Here is a 16,344-nt window from a genome sequence, read left to right on the forward strand (position 1 = left end):
TTGTCATCAAGCAGCCCTTCTAGATGTGTATTTTGTTTATATATTGCTAGTTTAACCATTAGTACCTTTGACTTGGGGATACAAGCTTGGATATATTATATTTTGTTGTATATAGAGAATCCCGGGTATGTCCAGCATAGGATAACATGTATTTTTTGGTTTAACATTTGGATGGGTTGTATTGTTAGGTTGCATGAATCGGTCTTAGCCGAGAACATGGGTTATGTAATATATTAACTTCACTATTTTAGTGCTAATGTTGATTTATGTTTACTTTGTAATGGATGATTTGTAAGTTTCTAAATTTAGGTGGAAATTAGGTTCTATGAGCAACCTGATGATTTCCATGTTTAAATAAAAATATCCAATTATGCCACAAATTTTTAATTGTGCTGGAGTTTTATTGTATTTATTAAAATATAATAGTGGCACAATTTTAAAGTTGTGCCCTTGCTTTAACATTTATACAGCAATCTAAGCCTTTAAAATAGCAATTGTGCCCATCTTACACCATACATATAGTAGCCTTTATTAGAGGTAAGACACAATAAGGGTTGTATTTGTGCTTAGCTTTGGGCACAAAACATCATATTGTGTGCTATAAGTAATGGTGACGCCCATAGAGGGCACAGATACAAACTTAGTTGCTGCACTGTTGCTATTGGTCTATGAGCACAAATGTTGGTGCTTTTTGGCCTCAAAAGGCACATATAATTTTTTGTGTGCAGTGCTCATTTTTTTTGTAGTGGCATTTGAAGTTATTCTTAGCATTTATGTCATTTTCTAGGGTCATAAGTAGAAGAATTAGGACCATGAGCCCGTCAAATAATTTTGCAAAAATTATAACCAACCTAAAAGAGACGCATGAATATTTGAATAGATAATGCTCTCCAACTGGATTTTATCAATAAATAGATCAAGTCGATAACAAATTCATACAAGAATACAAGGCAATATATTAGAATGTACTATTACCTCTAGCAGAATTTGCATCCATAAATTGTTGCTTTTATTGAAAATTCTAAAAAATATTCAACGCATGCTTTAAAATCTAAATGAAGAACGCTCATTTCATCCAAAATCTTCCTTCCACCTATTGTTTTTATTTTCTTTTTTTTGAGTTTTCTTTGAACAACAAAAGTGGATACGCCAAAAAGGAGGAAGACCAACAACGATCAATCCTCAAAGATCGAACGCAACAGCAGCCATGGCACATTGTTGTGATATAGCAATACTAGGACTAGCGTGACCTAGCTAGAGCTCGACCCACTAGGCCACAACGCACCACAAACCCACCAGGCCGCGAAGCACCAAGTATAGGGTTGCGCCAACCCTAGGACCAACGACCTAAGCTTTGGCACATCACGAATCGCGACTTGCTTACTACATCCACACGCCCAGTGAACGAGTTTGTTTGGGCCCTCTTAGTTCCGCCCCCTTCTAATGGATTGTGTCATGTTATGTTATGCCTTATTTAAATGGGTTGTGTCCATGCTGGTGCTTATGTTAGACAATTCTTTTGACACTTACGGATGGAAAGAATCAGTTAGTACCAAACACGTCACTCACGAGATTTAACTTTAAAAACTTCTCACTTATAAGTAAAAAGTAATATTAATAGACCATAGGGCATTCAATGTGTGGTGTTAAGGCCTCCTAGTTGGCATACTTTTGCATTTCGAACTATGCTTCACAACATTCCAACATTTGTGCTTTGTGAATGATTTGTTGTTGTTATGAAGATTGAACCACATTTGTGCTTGTAGTTGTCGAAAAAATAATTGTGAGACAAAATAATTGTAATTGTTGAAAAAAAAAAAAAAAAAAACCTAAAGGTCCAAATAATAACATGTTAATTACATTTGAAATTTACGAAGATTTTTGTATTTCAACTCCTGCCTTGAATCTTCTCGACAAATTTTGTATGAATCTTCTTCCACATTTGTTGCACCATCTTCTCATTTTCTGTGATAGGGTCATGGGTATCATGCACCCAACCCTTAAGCAAAGCAATGTCTTCTGCATTGACCAAATTGGCTTCTCACTCTGTTTTTTGGGAAAAAAAAATTGGAAAGTGGAAAATAAATATACAAGATTGGAGTAAATATACAAAATTGGAAAGTGCAACGTGTCTCAACAGTAACATTTTCAATTTTTTTTTTCCATTGGAAATTCAATGTCTAATAACAAGCCACATCAACGAGCCGTTGGGGCTTTGTTGTTAGTCAATTGCAGCGGGGCCCACCCCTACAGCTGTTGTCGGTCTTTCGTCGTTTTGGCATGTGTTACACATGATAGGGATTTTTACCACCTACAAAAGTAGGGATACAAACACTTAAAAATAATTGCAAGAGAACAAGGTAGTTGTAGTATAAACGGCTCAAGCAAGGTTGTTTCCGCAGGGATTGAGTGAATAATATGTATTTATACTAATTCTTAGCTAATTATTTGAAAACAAAGATTGGAAAAATACAAACGAATTTAATAAAAGTAATTTAGGAAAAACAACTAGTAACCAATTAAGAATAAATCAAATAAAAAAGAAAGGGTAAATTACACTTTCATACCTCAGGTTTGGGGTCTATTTCAATTCCTTACAACATCTTCAAAACATTTCAATTTCATACCTTAAGTACTATTTTATTTCAAAATAATACATCTGTTACATTTTCCATCCATTGATCCGTTAAGTGCTGACGTCGCTGTCACATTTGTGCCAGGTGGCTACCAAATATGTGCCACATGGCAAAAAGAATAATTTTTTTTTTTTTTAAAACCTAGGAAAAAAAAACAAAAAAAAAAAAACTTGAAAACGCAAAAACCCACCCCACCCCTCTTCTCCCTCCCAAGCTTCCCAACCACGTCCCTCTCCTCCACTCTCTTCACCTCCCCTCCCATCCCACCCCACCCTTAGCAAACCTAACTCCATTCAAACCACCACTAACCAAGCACCAAAAAAATTTAAAATTTGAATACATACCTCGTTGCCTGAGTCGACCGACGAACCAACAAGCCCACTCGACGATGCGTCGGGAGCACTGAGTTTGGGTTTTTTGGGGGGGAGAGGGGGAAGGGTTCAGATCTAGGTATGTTTGCGGGGGGGGGGGGGGTTGGATGTTTCTTGGTTTGCTTCTGGCGGGGGGTGGGGAAGGGAAGGTTTCTGGGTTTGTTGGGGGGTATGTGGGTTTGTATGCAGGGGTGGGGATCATTGCTTCTCTTTCTTTTCTTTTTTTTTTTTTTTTTTTTTTTTTTTTTTTTTTTTTTTTTTTTTGAAATCAAGTTTTTTTTTCTCCAGGTTTTTTTTTAAAAAATTAAAAAATTATTCTTTTTGCCACGTGGCACACATTTGGCAACCACGTGGTACAAATGTGGTAGTCACGTCAGCACTTAACGGATCAATGGATGGAAAATGTAATGGATGTATTATTTTGAAATAAAATAGTACTTAAGGTATGAAATTGAAATGTTTTGCAGATGTTGTAAGGAATTGAAATAGACCCCAAACCTGAGATGGTAAAGTGTAATTTACCCAAAAGAAAAGGTTTTGAGAAATAAATTTGGAAAAGCACTAGGGTTCTACCGTCCCTTTAACAATATTATGTAGTTTTACTAATTACTTATGAATTACACATGCAACTTTGAAGGTTAGGTTTTCCTAATGCATATTCTACTCGTGGTATTCAAGCTAGAACGTATATCAAACATGCAATATGTCCGTGATATTCAGATCAAATATAAACATGCATGACTCATTATGCTTTGTGAAAACCTTTTGAAAAACTGTGCAACTCCTAAGATGTGATATTTGCCCTAGGTGAAATAAAAACTATCAACCACAAGAAGCAATACTCAATCCCTCGTTGGTATTCCGACTGAATTGCATCGGATAACTTATCTAAACATCATAATGGTAACTAAGCATTAAGATATATAGACAGTTTAAAGCACAATGATTAATAATTCAAAGCATGCATGCATAATATCATAAGCAATTAAATAAAAACTACATATTCATGCTAAGGCTCAAGGCATCACCCTAGCAAAATAAAATTAGTTACGAACAACCATAAAACAAAAGGAATCTTATTAAAATAGAAAAATGATAGAAAACACCTTGAAAATAAACTTCAAAAACTCTCTAGAGTAGTGCGTGAGTTGCCCCCTAGGGCTAGCCCAAAAAGGCTTATTTATACTACTCTTAATAAAATCATCCTGATAAAAGGTTTTAGAATAAAAGGAAAACTAATGAAAATAACTTGAAAACTTTGAGTTTTAATGATAAGGACAAAATAAAGAGTAAAGTGTATAGTACCAGGATTGACTTTTTATTGTGAAAATATGGTTTTTCATTAAAGTGAACAGTACTGGGAGTTTTTCGTTAAAGTTCCCTAGAATAAAACTAAGAAACCTAATAAATTGAAATAAAATAAGAAACATAATCCTAAATTAACTCGGTAAATTCGCCCAAAAATCTGCATAGCCACGTTTTGGACCAAAATCAGCTCCAAAATTGGTCCAAAATAGCTGGATTTAAAGCTTAGACCATTTTGAACACTTCTTCATAGGGCCACAAACTCATCAGAGGTCATCTTAGGCTCCAAAAATACAGTTTAAGCCCATAAACGTCATTTTCCAATTACTTGCACTGCTCCTTTATTAAATAGCCAGAAAATAACCGTATGGTAGAAAAATCCCAAATTTTGACACAAATAAGCCAAGAGACATACGAACATCCTCCAATTTGAATCACTCTAAAATTTGTCTGTTTGGTCACATTTTTCTCTAGATGAAATCGAATATCCTATATTGAGAATATAAAGTAAATTATCAAGATTCTACTAAAATAATTACCAAATTATACTAAGAATATGGTAAAATATATAATATAATATTGACTCATCAACACACATCTAATAGAAGAAAAAAAAATAAAAAAAGTGGCTAGCGCTAGCTTGCCCGCTGGCACAAGGCCAAGCTTATCTTGCTCAGGCTTTTGAATGGACAATGGCCACCACTTGCCCTTAACACACATCTATTAGAAGAAGAAAAAAAATAAAAAAAGTGGCTAGCGCCAGCTTGCCCGCTGGCACAAGGCCGAGCTTATCTTGCTCAGGCTTTTGAATGGGCAGTGGCCACCACTTGCCCTTATCAATTTAAATAGGTGAAGATGGATTTTTGGGTTGGAGGATAAAAAATGAATATTTATCACGCGCTTAGTGAGCACGTTGTGGATAATAATATTTTACAACGAGCAAATAGTGACCCTTTATAATAAAATAATCTAATACCCGAACTTAATCAACATATTGTAAAAATATTAAACCACCACGGGCCTTCAACGTGGTATATAGTTCGTAACCACTCTGGATTTTTTTTATCTACCACGATCATTATTACACACATTATTAAAAAAAACTAAGAAAGCGGGATTACAAATTTCCCAAAATTTGAAATCTACGAAACTTACTAATAGTCCTGCTCTTCTCAAAATTTAAGTGAAATCCTTCTCAATTCCTATTTCTTGTGGCTTCCTCTTTATTCTCTGGGCAGACTCCCACCTACCATTGGCGACTTGAAAACTCCCCACCGGTTCTTAGCCATCTACAGGTTTTGCTATTCACCCTTTCCCTCTCATTTACCCCTTGTTCTTTCTTCCCTTTCGTACTTGTTCTGGGAAGATTCCTTTTCTCTTTCTCTTTCTCTTTCTAACTTCTGATTTTCATTTTTTTCTTGAGAAAACTGCAATAATGGTGAGCTTCTCAGCCCTCTGAGTTTTTACTTAACAATCTTCGTCAATCTGCTAGTATCGCTCTAAATCTCCCTGCTAGTGCCCCAACTGTTGTCGCCATGAGCCTCTACTTCATTGGCTTCATCACGGCTCTTCATGTGTTTGGCAAGCTGTACCCCCACTGATCTATTGGCGGAACTTGAGGTCTGGGTCCTGGTTCGGATCGGGTTCGGATTCGGAGCTTAATTGATAATTCAATGATACAAATGCTTTGTTTTCGCTATGCTATGTACATTATCTCAGGGTTGATATTTTAGAGATTCATAGTTACATAATAAACTAAGTAGACGTTTGCTAATAAGAATTAGAATTGAAAAAAGGGCATCCAAAGAAAAATGGATTAAAGCTTTTAGAAAATAAATAGGATTGGCTTTGCAATACATTGGCTACTGATATATGTTCAGAAAAACTTGCCCTTGATCCATTTTGGGGTGAAATCTTGACAAATGTGAAGATAAGAATTGATGAATGATCAACAAAATGTGAAGAGCTTGATTGTAGCCAACATAACTAAGCTTCTTTCCTGCCCATGATTGGGACTTGGATTAGAAGGTATTATTTAGAGGGTTTCATAAGGTTGTTACAGAATGAATGCCTATTTCTGTTAATATCTTTATTAGAAGGAATGCATAAGTTTGAACTGGGGCTGAGTTTATCCACAGGGTTCAGCATTTGATACCTGTTAATCCACTGCCTGTCTCACTAGTTTAGCATATCCTTTGGGATAATCGGTACTTGGACATTTTTTTTCTTTCACTTAAATGGTGGATTGCTTGCCTTTTGGGAATTGACTTTATGGATGAAATATTTTTGTATATCATGTCCTTGAGTTGAGACATGAGTTTGCTTTCTAAGATATGTATTTTTTCTTGTTTTATCTCAAAGGTGGTTGGTGGTTCTAATTCATGAGGTCCATAACTCCAATGTCAGCTATTACATCAACAGGAAATTACAAATTTGAAGTGTGTACATGGGTGGGCAACTGCAAATTTGAAAGGAATTTGATTGGAGGTGTTCAAGGAAAACTAAAGTCTTCTAAGTGATAATTTCCTTGTAAATGGAGGCGTATTTCATAATTGATAGATAGTTTCATATTTCTTAGGACATCACATTGGTTTTATAGGTGATTTTGTTGTAGTTTAGTGTAATGCTTGTAATTCTTTTTAAACATGTAATAATTTAAAATTTTATTGTATTATAGTAAATTTGCAATTTTGTGGGTTTTTTTATATATTGTTTTTTTGTCAAAAAAAAAAAAAAAATATATATATTTTAATTAAATAGTTTTTTTTTAGAAATTTTTTTATAATGGGCATTAGCCATGGTTAATTAATGGTCCACAACGGTTTTAGCATGTGGTGTTAGATTAAAATTTACTACGGGCGAAGTCCGTGATTATTATTTAATTGACAATGCGTTTTAGCCGTGGCAAAAATCTAAACTTTTTACCACATCCTTAATACCAATGGGCAGTGTGTTCGTGGTGAATTTCGATCTACAACGGACATCCACCGTGGTAGATGACCTTTTTTCTTCATTCGGGCAGCAACACTAAGGCCACCTGGACGTTTTGAGTTTCAAGTTTCAACACCCTCGGCTTCTCTTCTGTGTCTACTTCACACGAACTCATCAAAACATAAGCACCAACCAGACCATCTTCCATTCCAGTCGTCGAATGTACGATTTTCTTAATTAATTCTTTTCTTTTCTTCTTGCCCCTATTTTCTTGGTCAGCATTGGCTGCTAATATAACCATATCCCCTCTGAATTAATTTCCATACCCAAGAAAAATTAACAAGATCTATGAGGGAGAGAGGGAGTAAATTCTACAACTGCTTGGAGTTTAGTATATTTTTAATTATATATCTATACATCTCTCTAGTTAGCTAGGAAAGAGGTAAAGCGATGTCATATCATATTAAGATGACATTAGTCGATTAAACTGTAACTAATTAACAGAGAAGAGAGACATGCATTGGAGCTAGCCATTACAGTTGATGTGAATTGGGTAGCTTCGAATATTCTAATTTATGACTGATCTTGTCGAGGACGAGCCATCCAAAGAGAGCTGAGAGCTCGGAGACGATGGAAGTACTCAGCAATTGCCAGCAAACACCTCGCTGCTTGACGGGTCGTCAGAATTTGTTGAAGCCGGTGAATCGTCTGCTGCCTCAGATTATCAGCCTGTAAGTTTCACTTAAATTATTAGATCAACATAAACGTCAGATATATTGTTAACTACATTGAAAATGGTACTATTAAGCTATCCAATTGCAGTTGATGAATGTTTAGAAGGAAGTGAAAGCTTGTATATCTTCTGAGTTGCAAAAAATTGCAGAAAATGAGAGAGCTTAAATTTTTTACCAAAAAAAATAACGATCTCTACACACCAACTCTTGTAAAACCTTTCATTCCAACGTTCAATTATAAACCAATTTCTACCACACAGATATTTTAGTACTCCCCTTCAATCTCAACTTGGGTAACTAAGCTTGAGATTGAAACTGTGCTTAACAAGACTATGAACACTCATGGACAGAGGACTATGAAGAGTGCTGCATTATGTCATACAAATTGCTTGTCGCAACGTATTTGAATAAATAAATACATATTATACATGGTACAAGAATATCAACCTAGACTAGATGAGATTACATCTCATATCTTTACCTAAGCAGAAAAGTTTGACTTTGTGATAGACAATATATAAGAGTGATTGTCGACTTGGTTAATTAGCTAAAGCATAAAAAAAGTCATTAGTTAGGAAGTTAATGAAGTATGGGGTGAGATCATTGGTCCGCCCGCAGCCGGGGGGAAGGTGTTAAGCTAAATAATTTTAGTCAATATCAGCATGTTAAGATGTCAATTACTAATTGGCTACATGAATCTTGACGAAGTGGTTAATATGCCCCAACCATGATAGTTACTCTCTTAATCCACCTATGATTAGATTGGTGAATATAAGAATATATATGATCTTTATTTATTTATTTATTTATTTTGTTTGGAAGATTATTGAAAACCAATAAAATGATTCAAAATCATATCACTGTTAAAAATATAGGACCTTAATTTGATTTTCAAAAAGGTGAGCCATTTCAATTGAATTGAACTTCGCTACTTGCTCAAACATTACTCTCATTTGTATGAGATTATTTTATGACATTTGGAGGGATTTTTCTCTCTACTAAAACCCTAATATATGTACGTGTGTGTTGGCTAGCTATGTATAAGAGCCTATTATGGTTATCTCTAGAACAATCGGTCAAAAGGAAGTTATGGTTAAGGGACTAAGCTGGCTTGCAAGTCAAACGGTTAGGTCGATGATATCGTACAAAGATATGGGTCTACGGATCTTAGTGGACACCAGCATATTATGGATTATTGCCACGTAACCAGATTTGATGGTTCAAAAATGCAGAGAAAATCAATGGCTACTAATTTTCTAATCTAGTTCGATCCTTGATCTTGGTCTCTCACTTGCTAGCCCTTTCATTTTATACTTCTATAGTTTGGTTGGAATAAGAGGGTTGGTCGACCTTGGTCCTTGGTCTCTCCCTTGCTTAGATTATGCTTTGCAAGTTGACAGGACGTGTTTTTTTTCTCTTTTGTTGTTGGAGTATATGTGTACCAGTACACTGCACACTAGTTGTCTATGCTCCAACAAAAAAAAAAACTATTTCTTTACCCAAAGTTACACATAAAAATGCTATATTTGTTGGGCAACTTAATGTTTTGTTCGTCAGACAATCAGCCTACAATTTTTCCAGAATTTTTACGCAAATAGTATGAAAGCAAGCTAATGCGGTTAGTCCATGAGGTGATTGAGTGGTAGGGTGATGAATATAACTAGATTAGATCCAAATTCAAAATTGTCCAAAAAATATTATATGGTTCATATTTTGAAAAGAAAAAAAATAGTACATGAAAACAAAATATTTTACCCAACGCTATTAACACACAAAATATAGCACATCATTAGTTATGCACCTTTCTAGATCCGAGACAGATCCAGGATTTAAAATTGGGGTGGGCTGAACTTTGAAGCAAAATGTGATTAGTGTGAAAGGAATATGTCAGAATTTTGGCAGTAACTTGTGAATCACAACAACCAGTAAATAAAATTCAAGACTGAAACTCAAATTGCTAATTTCAATCCTTTCAATCCCTAAATATCTAATAAATCAATCAAATCAGAAATTCATACTTCGTACTGGAGCAATTAAATAACAAGATTAAAACATTACAGAGAAACTGAGGAAATAAAGAAGAAAGAAGAGGCACAATCCAAAGGCAAAAGGCTAATGATAACGCCTGGACTAGAAGAAGAAGAAATAGTAGGAGAAGAATGATCAGTAGAAGAAAATAAGGAAGAAATAATGAGGAGGAAGAAAAAGAAGGCACGTACGACAAGGGGGACTGGAAGATGATTCGGGAAGAAGATAATTGGATAATGGGGTGGGCTGGTTGGGTTATAACTAGGTAATAGTTGTTGGACGAAGATTACTGGATAAGAGGTGTTCACTTATGTTAGAGAAGTCATTAGTGATCTAATCATTTTTGCTGATATGTGTTCTTTTGCAGATATACGTTGCATTAAATGTCGTACGTTCTAACTTTTGAACTTAATGGTATGGGCTAGTTTTATTGGAAACCTAAGGAGACGTATGTCCCTTTCAAGAAATAATACATGAGAAAGAAGCATGCAGATAAATAGATTCCATGTATCCACCAGCCACCTCATGAGAGTGAGATATGGAGTGGTTCGTGGTGTTGGGGTAGGTTTCCAACCAAAATCATTGAAGGTCCCCCATTCATAAGATCATTTGTAGGGTACCATAGTCAAGATCGAACGGATACAACTTCATGCCTCATCAACATGCAATTAAGAAAATAATCTATAATATAGTTTCAATTAGTGTTTTAAAAGTTTCCGCCTATCGCTGTCTAAGCCCCGTTGAGGCACTAGGCGTCTGACCACTGTCATGATTAATCCTTAGAACCGCCTAGGCTGCCTAAATCGTGATTCTCACTTAGATAGAAAATAGATAACTATTTTGCATTTTATTTGTTCATTAAACTGTAAGAGAATTGTTGAATACTTGGATAAACACTCATTAAATGCGTGTTCCTCATGTTGAAAATATGCTCTAATACTTTATAACTTATATATCATTTATTTTGCAACTTATGTATTCCAATACAATTTTATATTTTTTTAAAGTATAAGTAGACATTTATTTTTATGTTATATAATAAATTTAATTAGAATTGAAAAAAAACCATCTAGGCCCCACCTAGACCCATGCCTAGTCTAGACACTAGATCCTAATTGTCTGCCTCCCGACTAGTTCCTAAGACCTTTTAAAACTTTAATTCTAATTAGATGTAAACAATTAGGGCAGTGATTGGCTAGTAGGAGTACTGATCTCTAATTTTTTTTTTTTCCGATATTTGTCAGACTATATATCGATAATATATTAGAAACTGTAAATTAATACTTGATACCAAATTTTGAGGATAAAAGAAATTGTATATAGGTGGGTAGTCATTCATATGTGTACCTGTCTAACGAAGCCCTCGAGGGTGGAGAGCTTGTTCATGGCTATAGCCATATGTCCCATGTAGTTGGCCATGTTGGGAGGGCAGCTCAATGAATCAGAGGTTATGGTCTCTGAGAGAGACTGATTGAGAGCTTCAAGACCTTGAGAGAGAGCTTCTTCAGTCTCCTGTGTGGATTGTTGTAACCCACAAATACCCAATAGTTGCTGATCCGTTAATGGCTCGATTTGATTCAGAATAATCTAATATTCATCAAGAACAACAGCAAATTAAAATCAATAATCAAAGTCAGTTGTGTTTTGAACACTGAAAAGAAATTACACTGAAGATCCTTTATGGATCCTAATTATAATCAACGTCAATTATCTTTCACAGATAATTTGACTTATTGACATTATAGTAAATTAATATTATGCATGCAAATAGGCAAATACCAAACTTTCTTGGTTGTGATTTTTTTTTTTTTTTTTGCTTAATTATTTGCTAGAAACCAAAGAGAAAGATGAAGATAGAAACAAAAGTTTTGTATATATATCCATCAAAGAGAGAAAGAATAAAAGAGAGGAAGAAGACACCCGTATAACTCTCTTTCCCGGATCAATTTTTCAGAGACCAAAAATTACAGTAACAGACATGACTTTTGGGGAATGACACCTAACTCTACCCTTTAGTAGAAACACCTTCACGTTACCTTTCGTCATTCACAATATTCACGCAATGAGAATTGAGATGGATCCATATTCTTTGCCACTGCAACCGACAAGTACTTTGATGTACATGTACCCATGCATATATCTTACTTCAAATTTTGATCATGATATCTGCCCCTCGTACTACAGTATCATATCTCCTTCACATCTTTCCTCAATATTATCTTTTCCCAAACCTCTCCAAGCAAATGGGTGAGGAATTCTTACTAACATATGAACATGTATAATCTTTTTGTTTTCTTACAGCGGAGGGTTTCGAATACTAGATCTGCTAACACATGAACATTCATAACTAAACAAATTCTCGTAATTAACCTTGTTTCATTTTTGTGTAATTAGAGTTAATTTGCTGTGTAGCTAGTTAAGCATAGAATTACTTAAGTTTTCTTTTTTACATTCCAGGTAATTGAACATAGACCGACCTATCGTGATCGTTAATTACCTATTACCCTAGACTCCCTTACCACTTAAGCTAACCCTAATTAAGGGCTTAAAAATCTGGGTTTTCAATATGGTACTGCTGCATGCATGATCTAACCTAAGAGGAAGGTTTTCAATCTGGGTTTCCAATATGGTAGAAACAATAATTTTTTCCTCATACTAGTTGTGTAACCTAATTCAAGTAGATAAAATCTGGTTGTGTCCTTTTGTCATTTTCTTGTCACACATTTACTGTTGTACTTCTTTCATGAATTTGAAAATTTTACGAAAAGGAAATAATATATATAGTTCCTATGGAATAACAACGAATTAATGAGAAAGATATGTATTTGTAAGTTTCTGGGGTTAATGAGCTAGGAATATCAAACCTTGATAACGTCAGAGGGCCGAAATCCACCCATCCACATAAAGCAACGTTCAGCCGGACTCTTCCACATACCAGAAACAATATGAAACACATCGGTCTTGGCAACCAAGCCTTTGAGGTTCAACACTTCTTCATAATGTGCCAAGCAGTTGTCCACAAAAAGCCGCAGCTCATTCTCCGGCAAATGCTCTTGCACTGCGGCTCGGAGCTCACACATGAGACGATGGTGCTCCTCCAGCCACCTTGCATACTCCATGTCGAAAACAGCAGCATCTGGTAATGAAATAATAAGGAGAGAAAGATGGAGATGGGTTTTAATTAGGGTTTTATACTGAGCTAGAGATGCAGAACTTAAGAGAGAAAGTGAAAATGGAACAAATATTATTTTATTACCCGAGCTAATGTTGTTGATACCAACAGGAAGGTTTTGTTGCTCTCCTCCTACAAGTCCTCCTCCAAAGAACATACCCTATAAAATCAAAACCCAAGTCTTAAAGAAATGTTCAGGAAACAAATTCACTAAAAAATTGCTAGTTAGTAGAGTAAACTCACTTGAGATCTAGCTCTTTGCAGCTCCTGTTCCAGTTGAGTTAGCTTAATCCTACTTGTCTCTAACTGCTGAACATATGCCTGGAAAAAAGAAAAAGGTTTAAGAATTAGATTAAGATCATTAAACTTTTAGAAAAACCTAGGTTAACTGTTAATTTGTAATGGAAAAGTAAAAAAGAAAAAAAAAAAAGAAAAAAAAAAAAGAAAAGTTTAATGACAAGCAAAATTGCTGCGGGTTGAGTACCTTTTTCCTAAGCCTGCTTTTTCTGGCTGCTTCTCTATTCTGAGCAAGCCTTCTCAGAGTCTGGAAAGGAATAATCACACCAAACGTTGGAAATTATTGTTGTAGAGAAGAAATAGGAAGTGAAAATATTTTATTGTAAAAAGTGAACCCAGGTCACCTTAGGGTCCGGCGTTTTGGGTCCTTCTTGCTCTGAACTTGATGTAGTTGGTCCCTTGCGGTTACCCTCACGCTGCCAAAACATTCAAAGAAACACACGTACAACAAAATAAACAAAGTCATTATAATTTCACTTAATTTAAAGAAACTATTTCTCGTTAAAAATTTCATATATAGATGGTAAATAATTGATTAAATTGTCCATGATCCTTACCTTGATAGCTTTGGCAGGTTGTTGAGGAGGTCCAGAAGGAGGAGGAGGGGCAGTAGAATCATTGCGTGGGTTGGCCAACTCCATGGACGGCAATGATGGTCTCTTTGAACCACTACTTGAAGAAGAAACTAATCCCGTTCCAGCTGCCTATATTACCAAACCCAAACGAAACCATTTTACAACTATAATTCAATACTTCAATGTGCTAATAATAAGCTTTATATAAAATAAAATAAAATAGCATTATAACCAACCAGAAACGCACTAAAATACTTAGTAGTATATATAATATCTACAATTCAATAACGGTTAGAGTAAGATACTTGGGTTGATGATGGCTCTACATGCATCGGCTGAGATGGGAAAATATTCAAAGTTGGAGGCCTCATTCCAGATGACGAGTTATTTTGATGAGGATCTGCACACAAAAATTAAGTAATTCTCAAAACTATAAAAATCCTATATATATTTGTAAGTAGAAATTGGTCAATATTCATGTGTATTAGACAAAATAGAGAGAGGAAGAATTAACCGAGGGAGCTCTAGAATACTATTAAAGGAGGAATTCCAGATGAACTTGGAATTTGAATTGGTCATGATACATTTTTCTCAGGACATGTGGGGATATATTCTAGCGAGGAAGTCATGATCAGAGGGTTTGCTGCATGTATGTCAGGTTCCAACCAAGCTCCAAAGAAGAAGAAACAAAAAATAAATAAAAAAGGAGAGACAGGTGGTTTTTCATGGAAATTTGTGAATTTCCATTTTTCCTTCGTGTATATTTTCTCTGTGGATCCGGTCAAAGAAAGTACTGGAGAGAGAGAGAGAGAGAGAGAGAGAGAGAGAGGGAGAGAGAGAGGGAAATAATTTTGTTGAACACGCTTTCCCTGTGACCCATACAAAATCTCTTCTCCATTTCTGACCCAGAAAGGACTGAAGACGACTAAGAGGGAAAACTATATTCCCTTGTGATGGTTCTCTCTTTGTTTCTCTACCTCCATATCTTTCTCTCTCAAGGGTAAGAGAGAATCATGCAGCTAGAGTGAGAGAGAGAGAGAGAGAGAGAGAGAGAGGGAGAGGGAGAGAAGGGGAAATGAAACGACAGAGGTGCTTACGTCGTTGGTCTTGATGATGAACATGATTAACTGAAGGGTTGTGCTGGTCCTGTGACTGTCCATCAAGGTAGAGAAAAAGAGCTTGATCTAATTCCCCCAAATCATAAGCAGCTCCACCGTCTTTGCTTGATCTGGTGATCATATATACAAAGATGAAAAATCAATGGTATTAGGAATAATCACCTGCTAAACACATCTTAGACAAAACGCTAACGCAAGAATATCACCAATTAAGTTAAGTAAATATTATATTATGGAAAAAAAATAGAATTAAAATAATATTATAAGATGACAAAATGAATGATTTAATTAATCTCTAGCTAGCTAGCTAGGCTTTTTCACTTTGACGATGATGATAAATATATAATTACATGAAGTTCCCAGCAGGAATATTGGAGGATGATGATTGCATCATCCCATATTGAATCTGCTGCTGCTGATGGTGATGATGCTGATCTTGTATTTGATGATGTTGTTGTTGTTGTTGGTGTTCAAGTTGATTGCTGTTTTCTTGAATACTGGAGGCCATGGGAAAAGAAGAAGATGTAGAAGTAGGTGTTGCAGAAGAAGCTAAGAGCTTTGTGTCTAAGAGTTGCTGATCTCTTTTATTTTCTTCTTCTCCTCCTCCAAAATTAAAACCTCTTAGAAGCCCCATTAATGGTAAAACCGCCTTCCGTTTCCTCCTACCAAGAACATCATCCACATGTAGAGAGAGAGAGAGAGAGAGAGAGAGAGAGAGAGAGGAAGGTGGAGAGAGAGAAGTCGGTTGTGAGTTGAAGAGAGCTTGCAAGCTGTGTTGATAATTAAAGAGTGGAACAAAATAATGGAATTCAATGTAAAGAAACAAAAGAGACGAGGCTTTTTTTTTTTTTTTTTTCCTTCTCACAGCCCTCTCTCTCTCTCTAAGAAGTAGACGACTTTATTTTCTGCTGCAACCAAATATTCAGATAAAGCGGTTCTTCAAATACTCTCTCTCTCTCAAAACCTGAGAAGAGATGGGGGAGAACCACTTTTGTTTATTTTAAATTGGGAAACAGCTTATGGCTTCCTTGTCCAAGTGGGCCAAACCACTCCCTATATAGCTTATTCCGTTCGGCCTCATGTGAAATGACCAAACTACCTTGACCATGCCATGCATGTTTTCAACTTTTACTATTCACCTTTTGTTGCAAACACATAGAAGTAGGATTGGTCATGG

The 16,344-nt window shown here is 35.6% G+C and overlaps 1 protein-coding gene across 2 annotated transcripts; it reads right to left on the bottom strand.

Annotated features, from left to right (window-relative positions):
* Positions 1-7,608: 7,608 nt before the first annotated feature.
* Positions 7,609-16,197, bottom strand: LOC137746016 (bZIP transcription factor TGA10). 2 transcript variants are annotated; one of them, XM_068486063.2, is made up of 11 exons: positions 15,518-16,197; positions 15,147-15,277; positions 14,355-14,449; positions 14,032-14,178; positions 13,819-13,890; positions 13,662-13,721; positions 13,421-13,498; positions 13,262-13,337; positions 12,870-13,141; positions 11,353-11,592; positions 7,609-7,972 (listed from the first exon to the last, which is right to left on the bottom strand). In XM_068486063.2, exons 1-11 carry the CDS (start codon positions 15,799-15,801, stop codon positions 7,817-7,819), a joined length of 1,611 nt encoding a protein of 536 aa, XP_068342164.2. In that variant the 5' UTR covers positions 15,802-16,197; the 3' UTR covers positions 7,609-7,816. The 2 variants fall into 2 exon arrangements, with proteins under 2 accessions (XP_068342164.2, XP_088538168.1); XM_088682042.1 differs by having other exon boundaries at positions 7,876-7,984; positions 15,518-16,083.
* Between the last annotated feature and the right edge of the window lie 147 nt (positions 16,198-16,344).

The sequence above is a fragment of the Pyrus communis genome, chromosome 12 (genome assembly GCF_041283825.1).
Source record: "Pyrus communis isolate YQ-2024b chromosome 12, ASM4128382v1, whole genome shotgun sequence".
Classification (NCBI taxonomy): Eukaryota; Viridiplantae; Streptophyta; class Magnoliopsida; order Rosales; family Rosaceae; genus Pyrus; species Pyrus communis.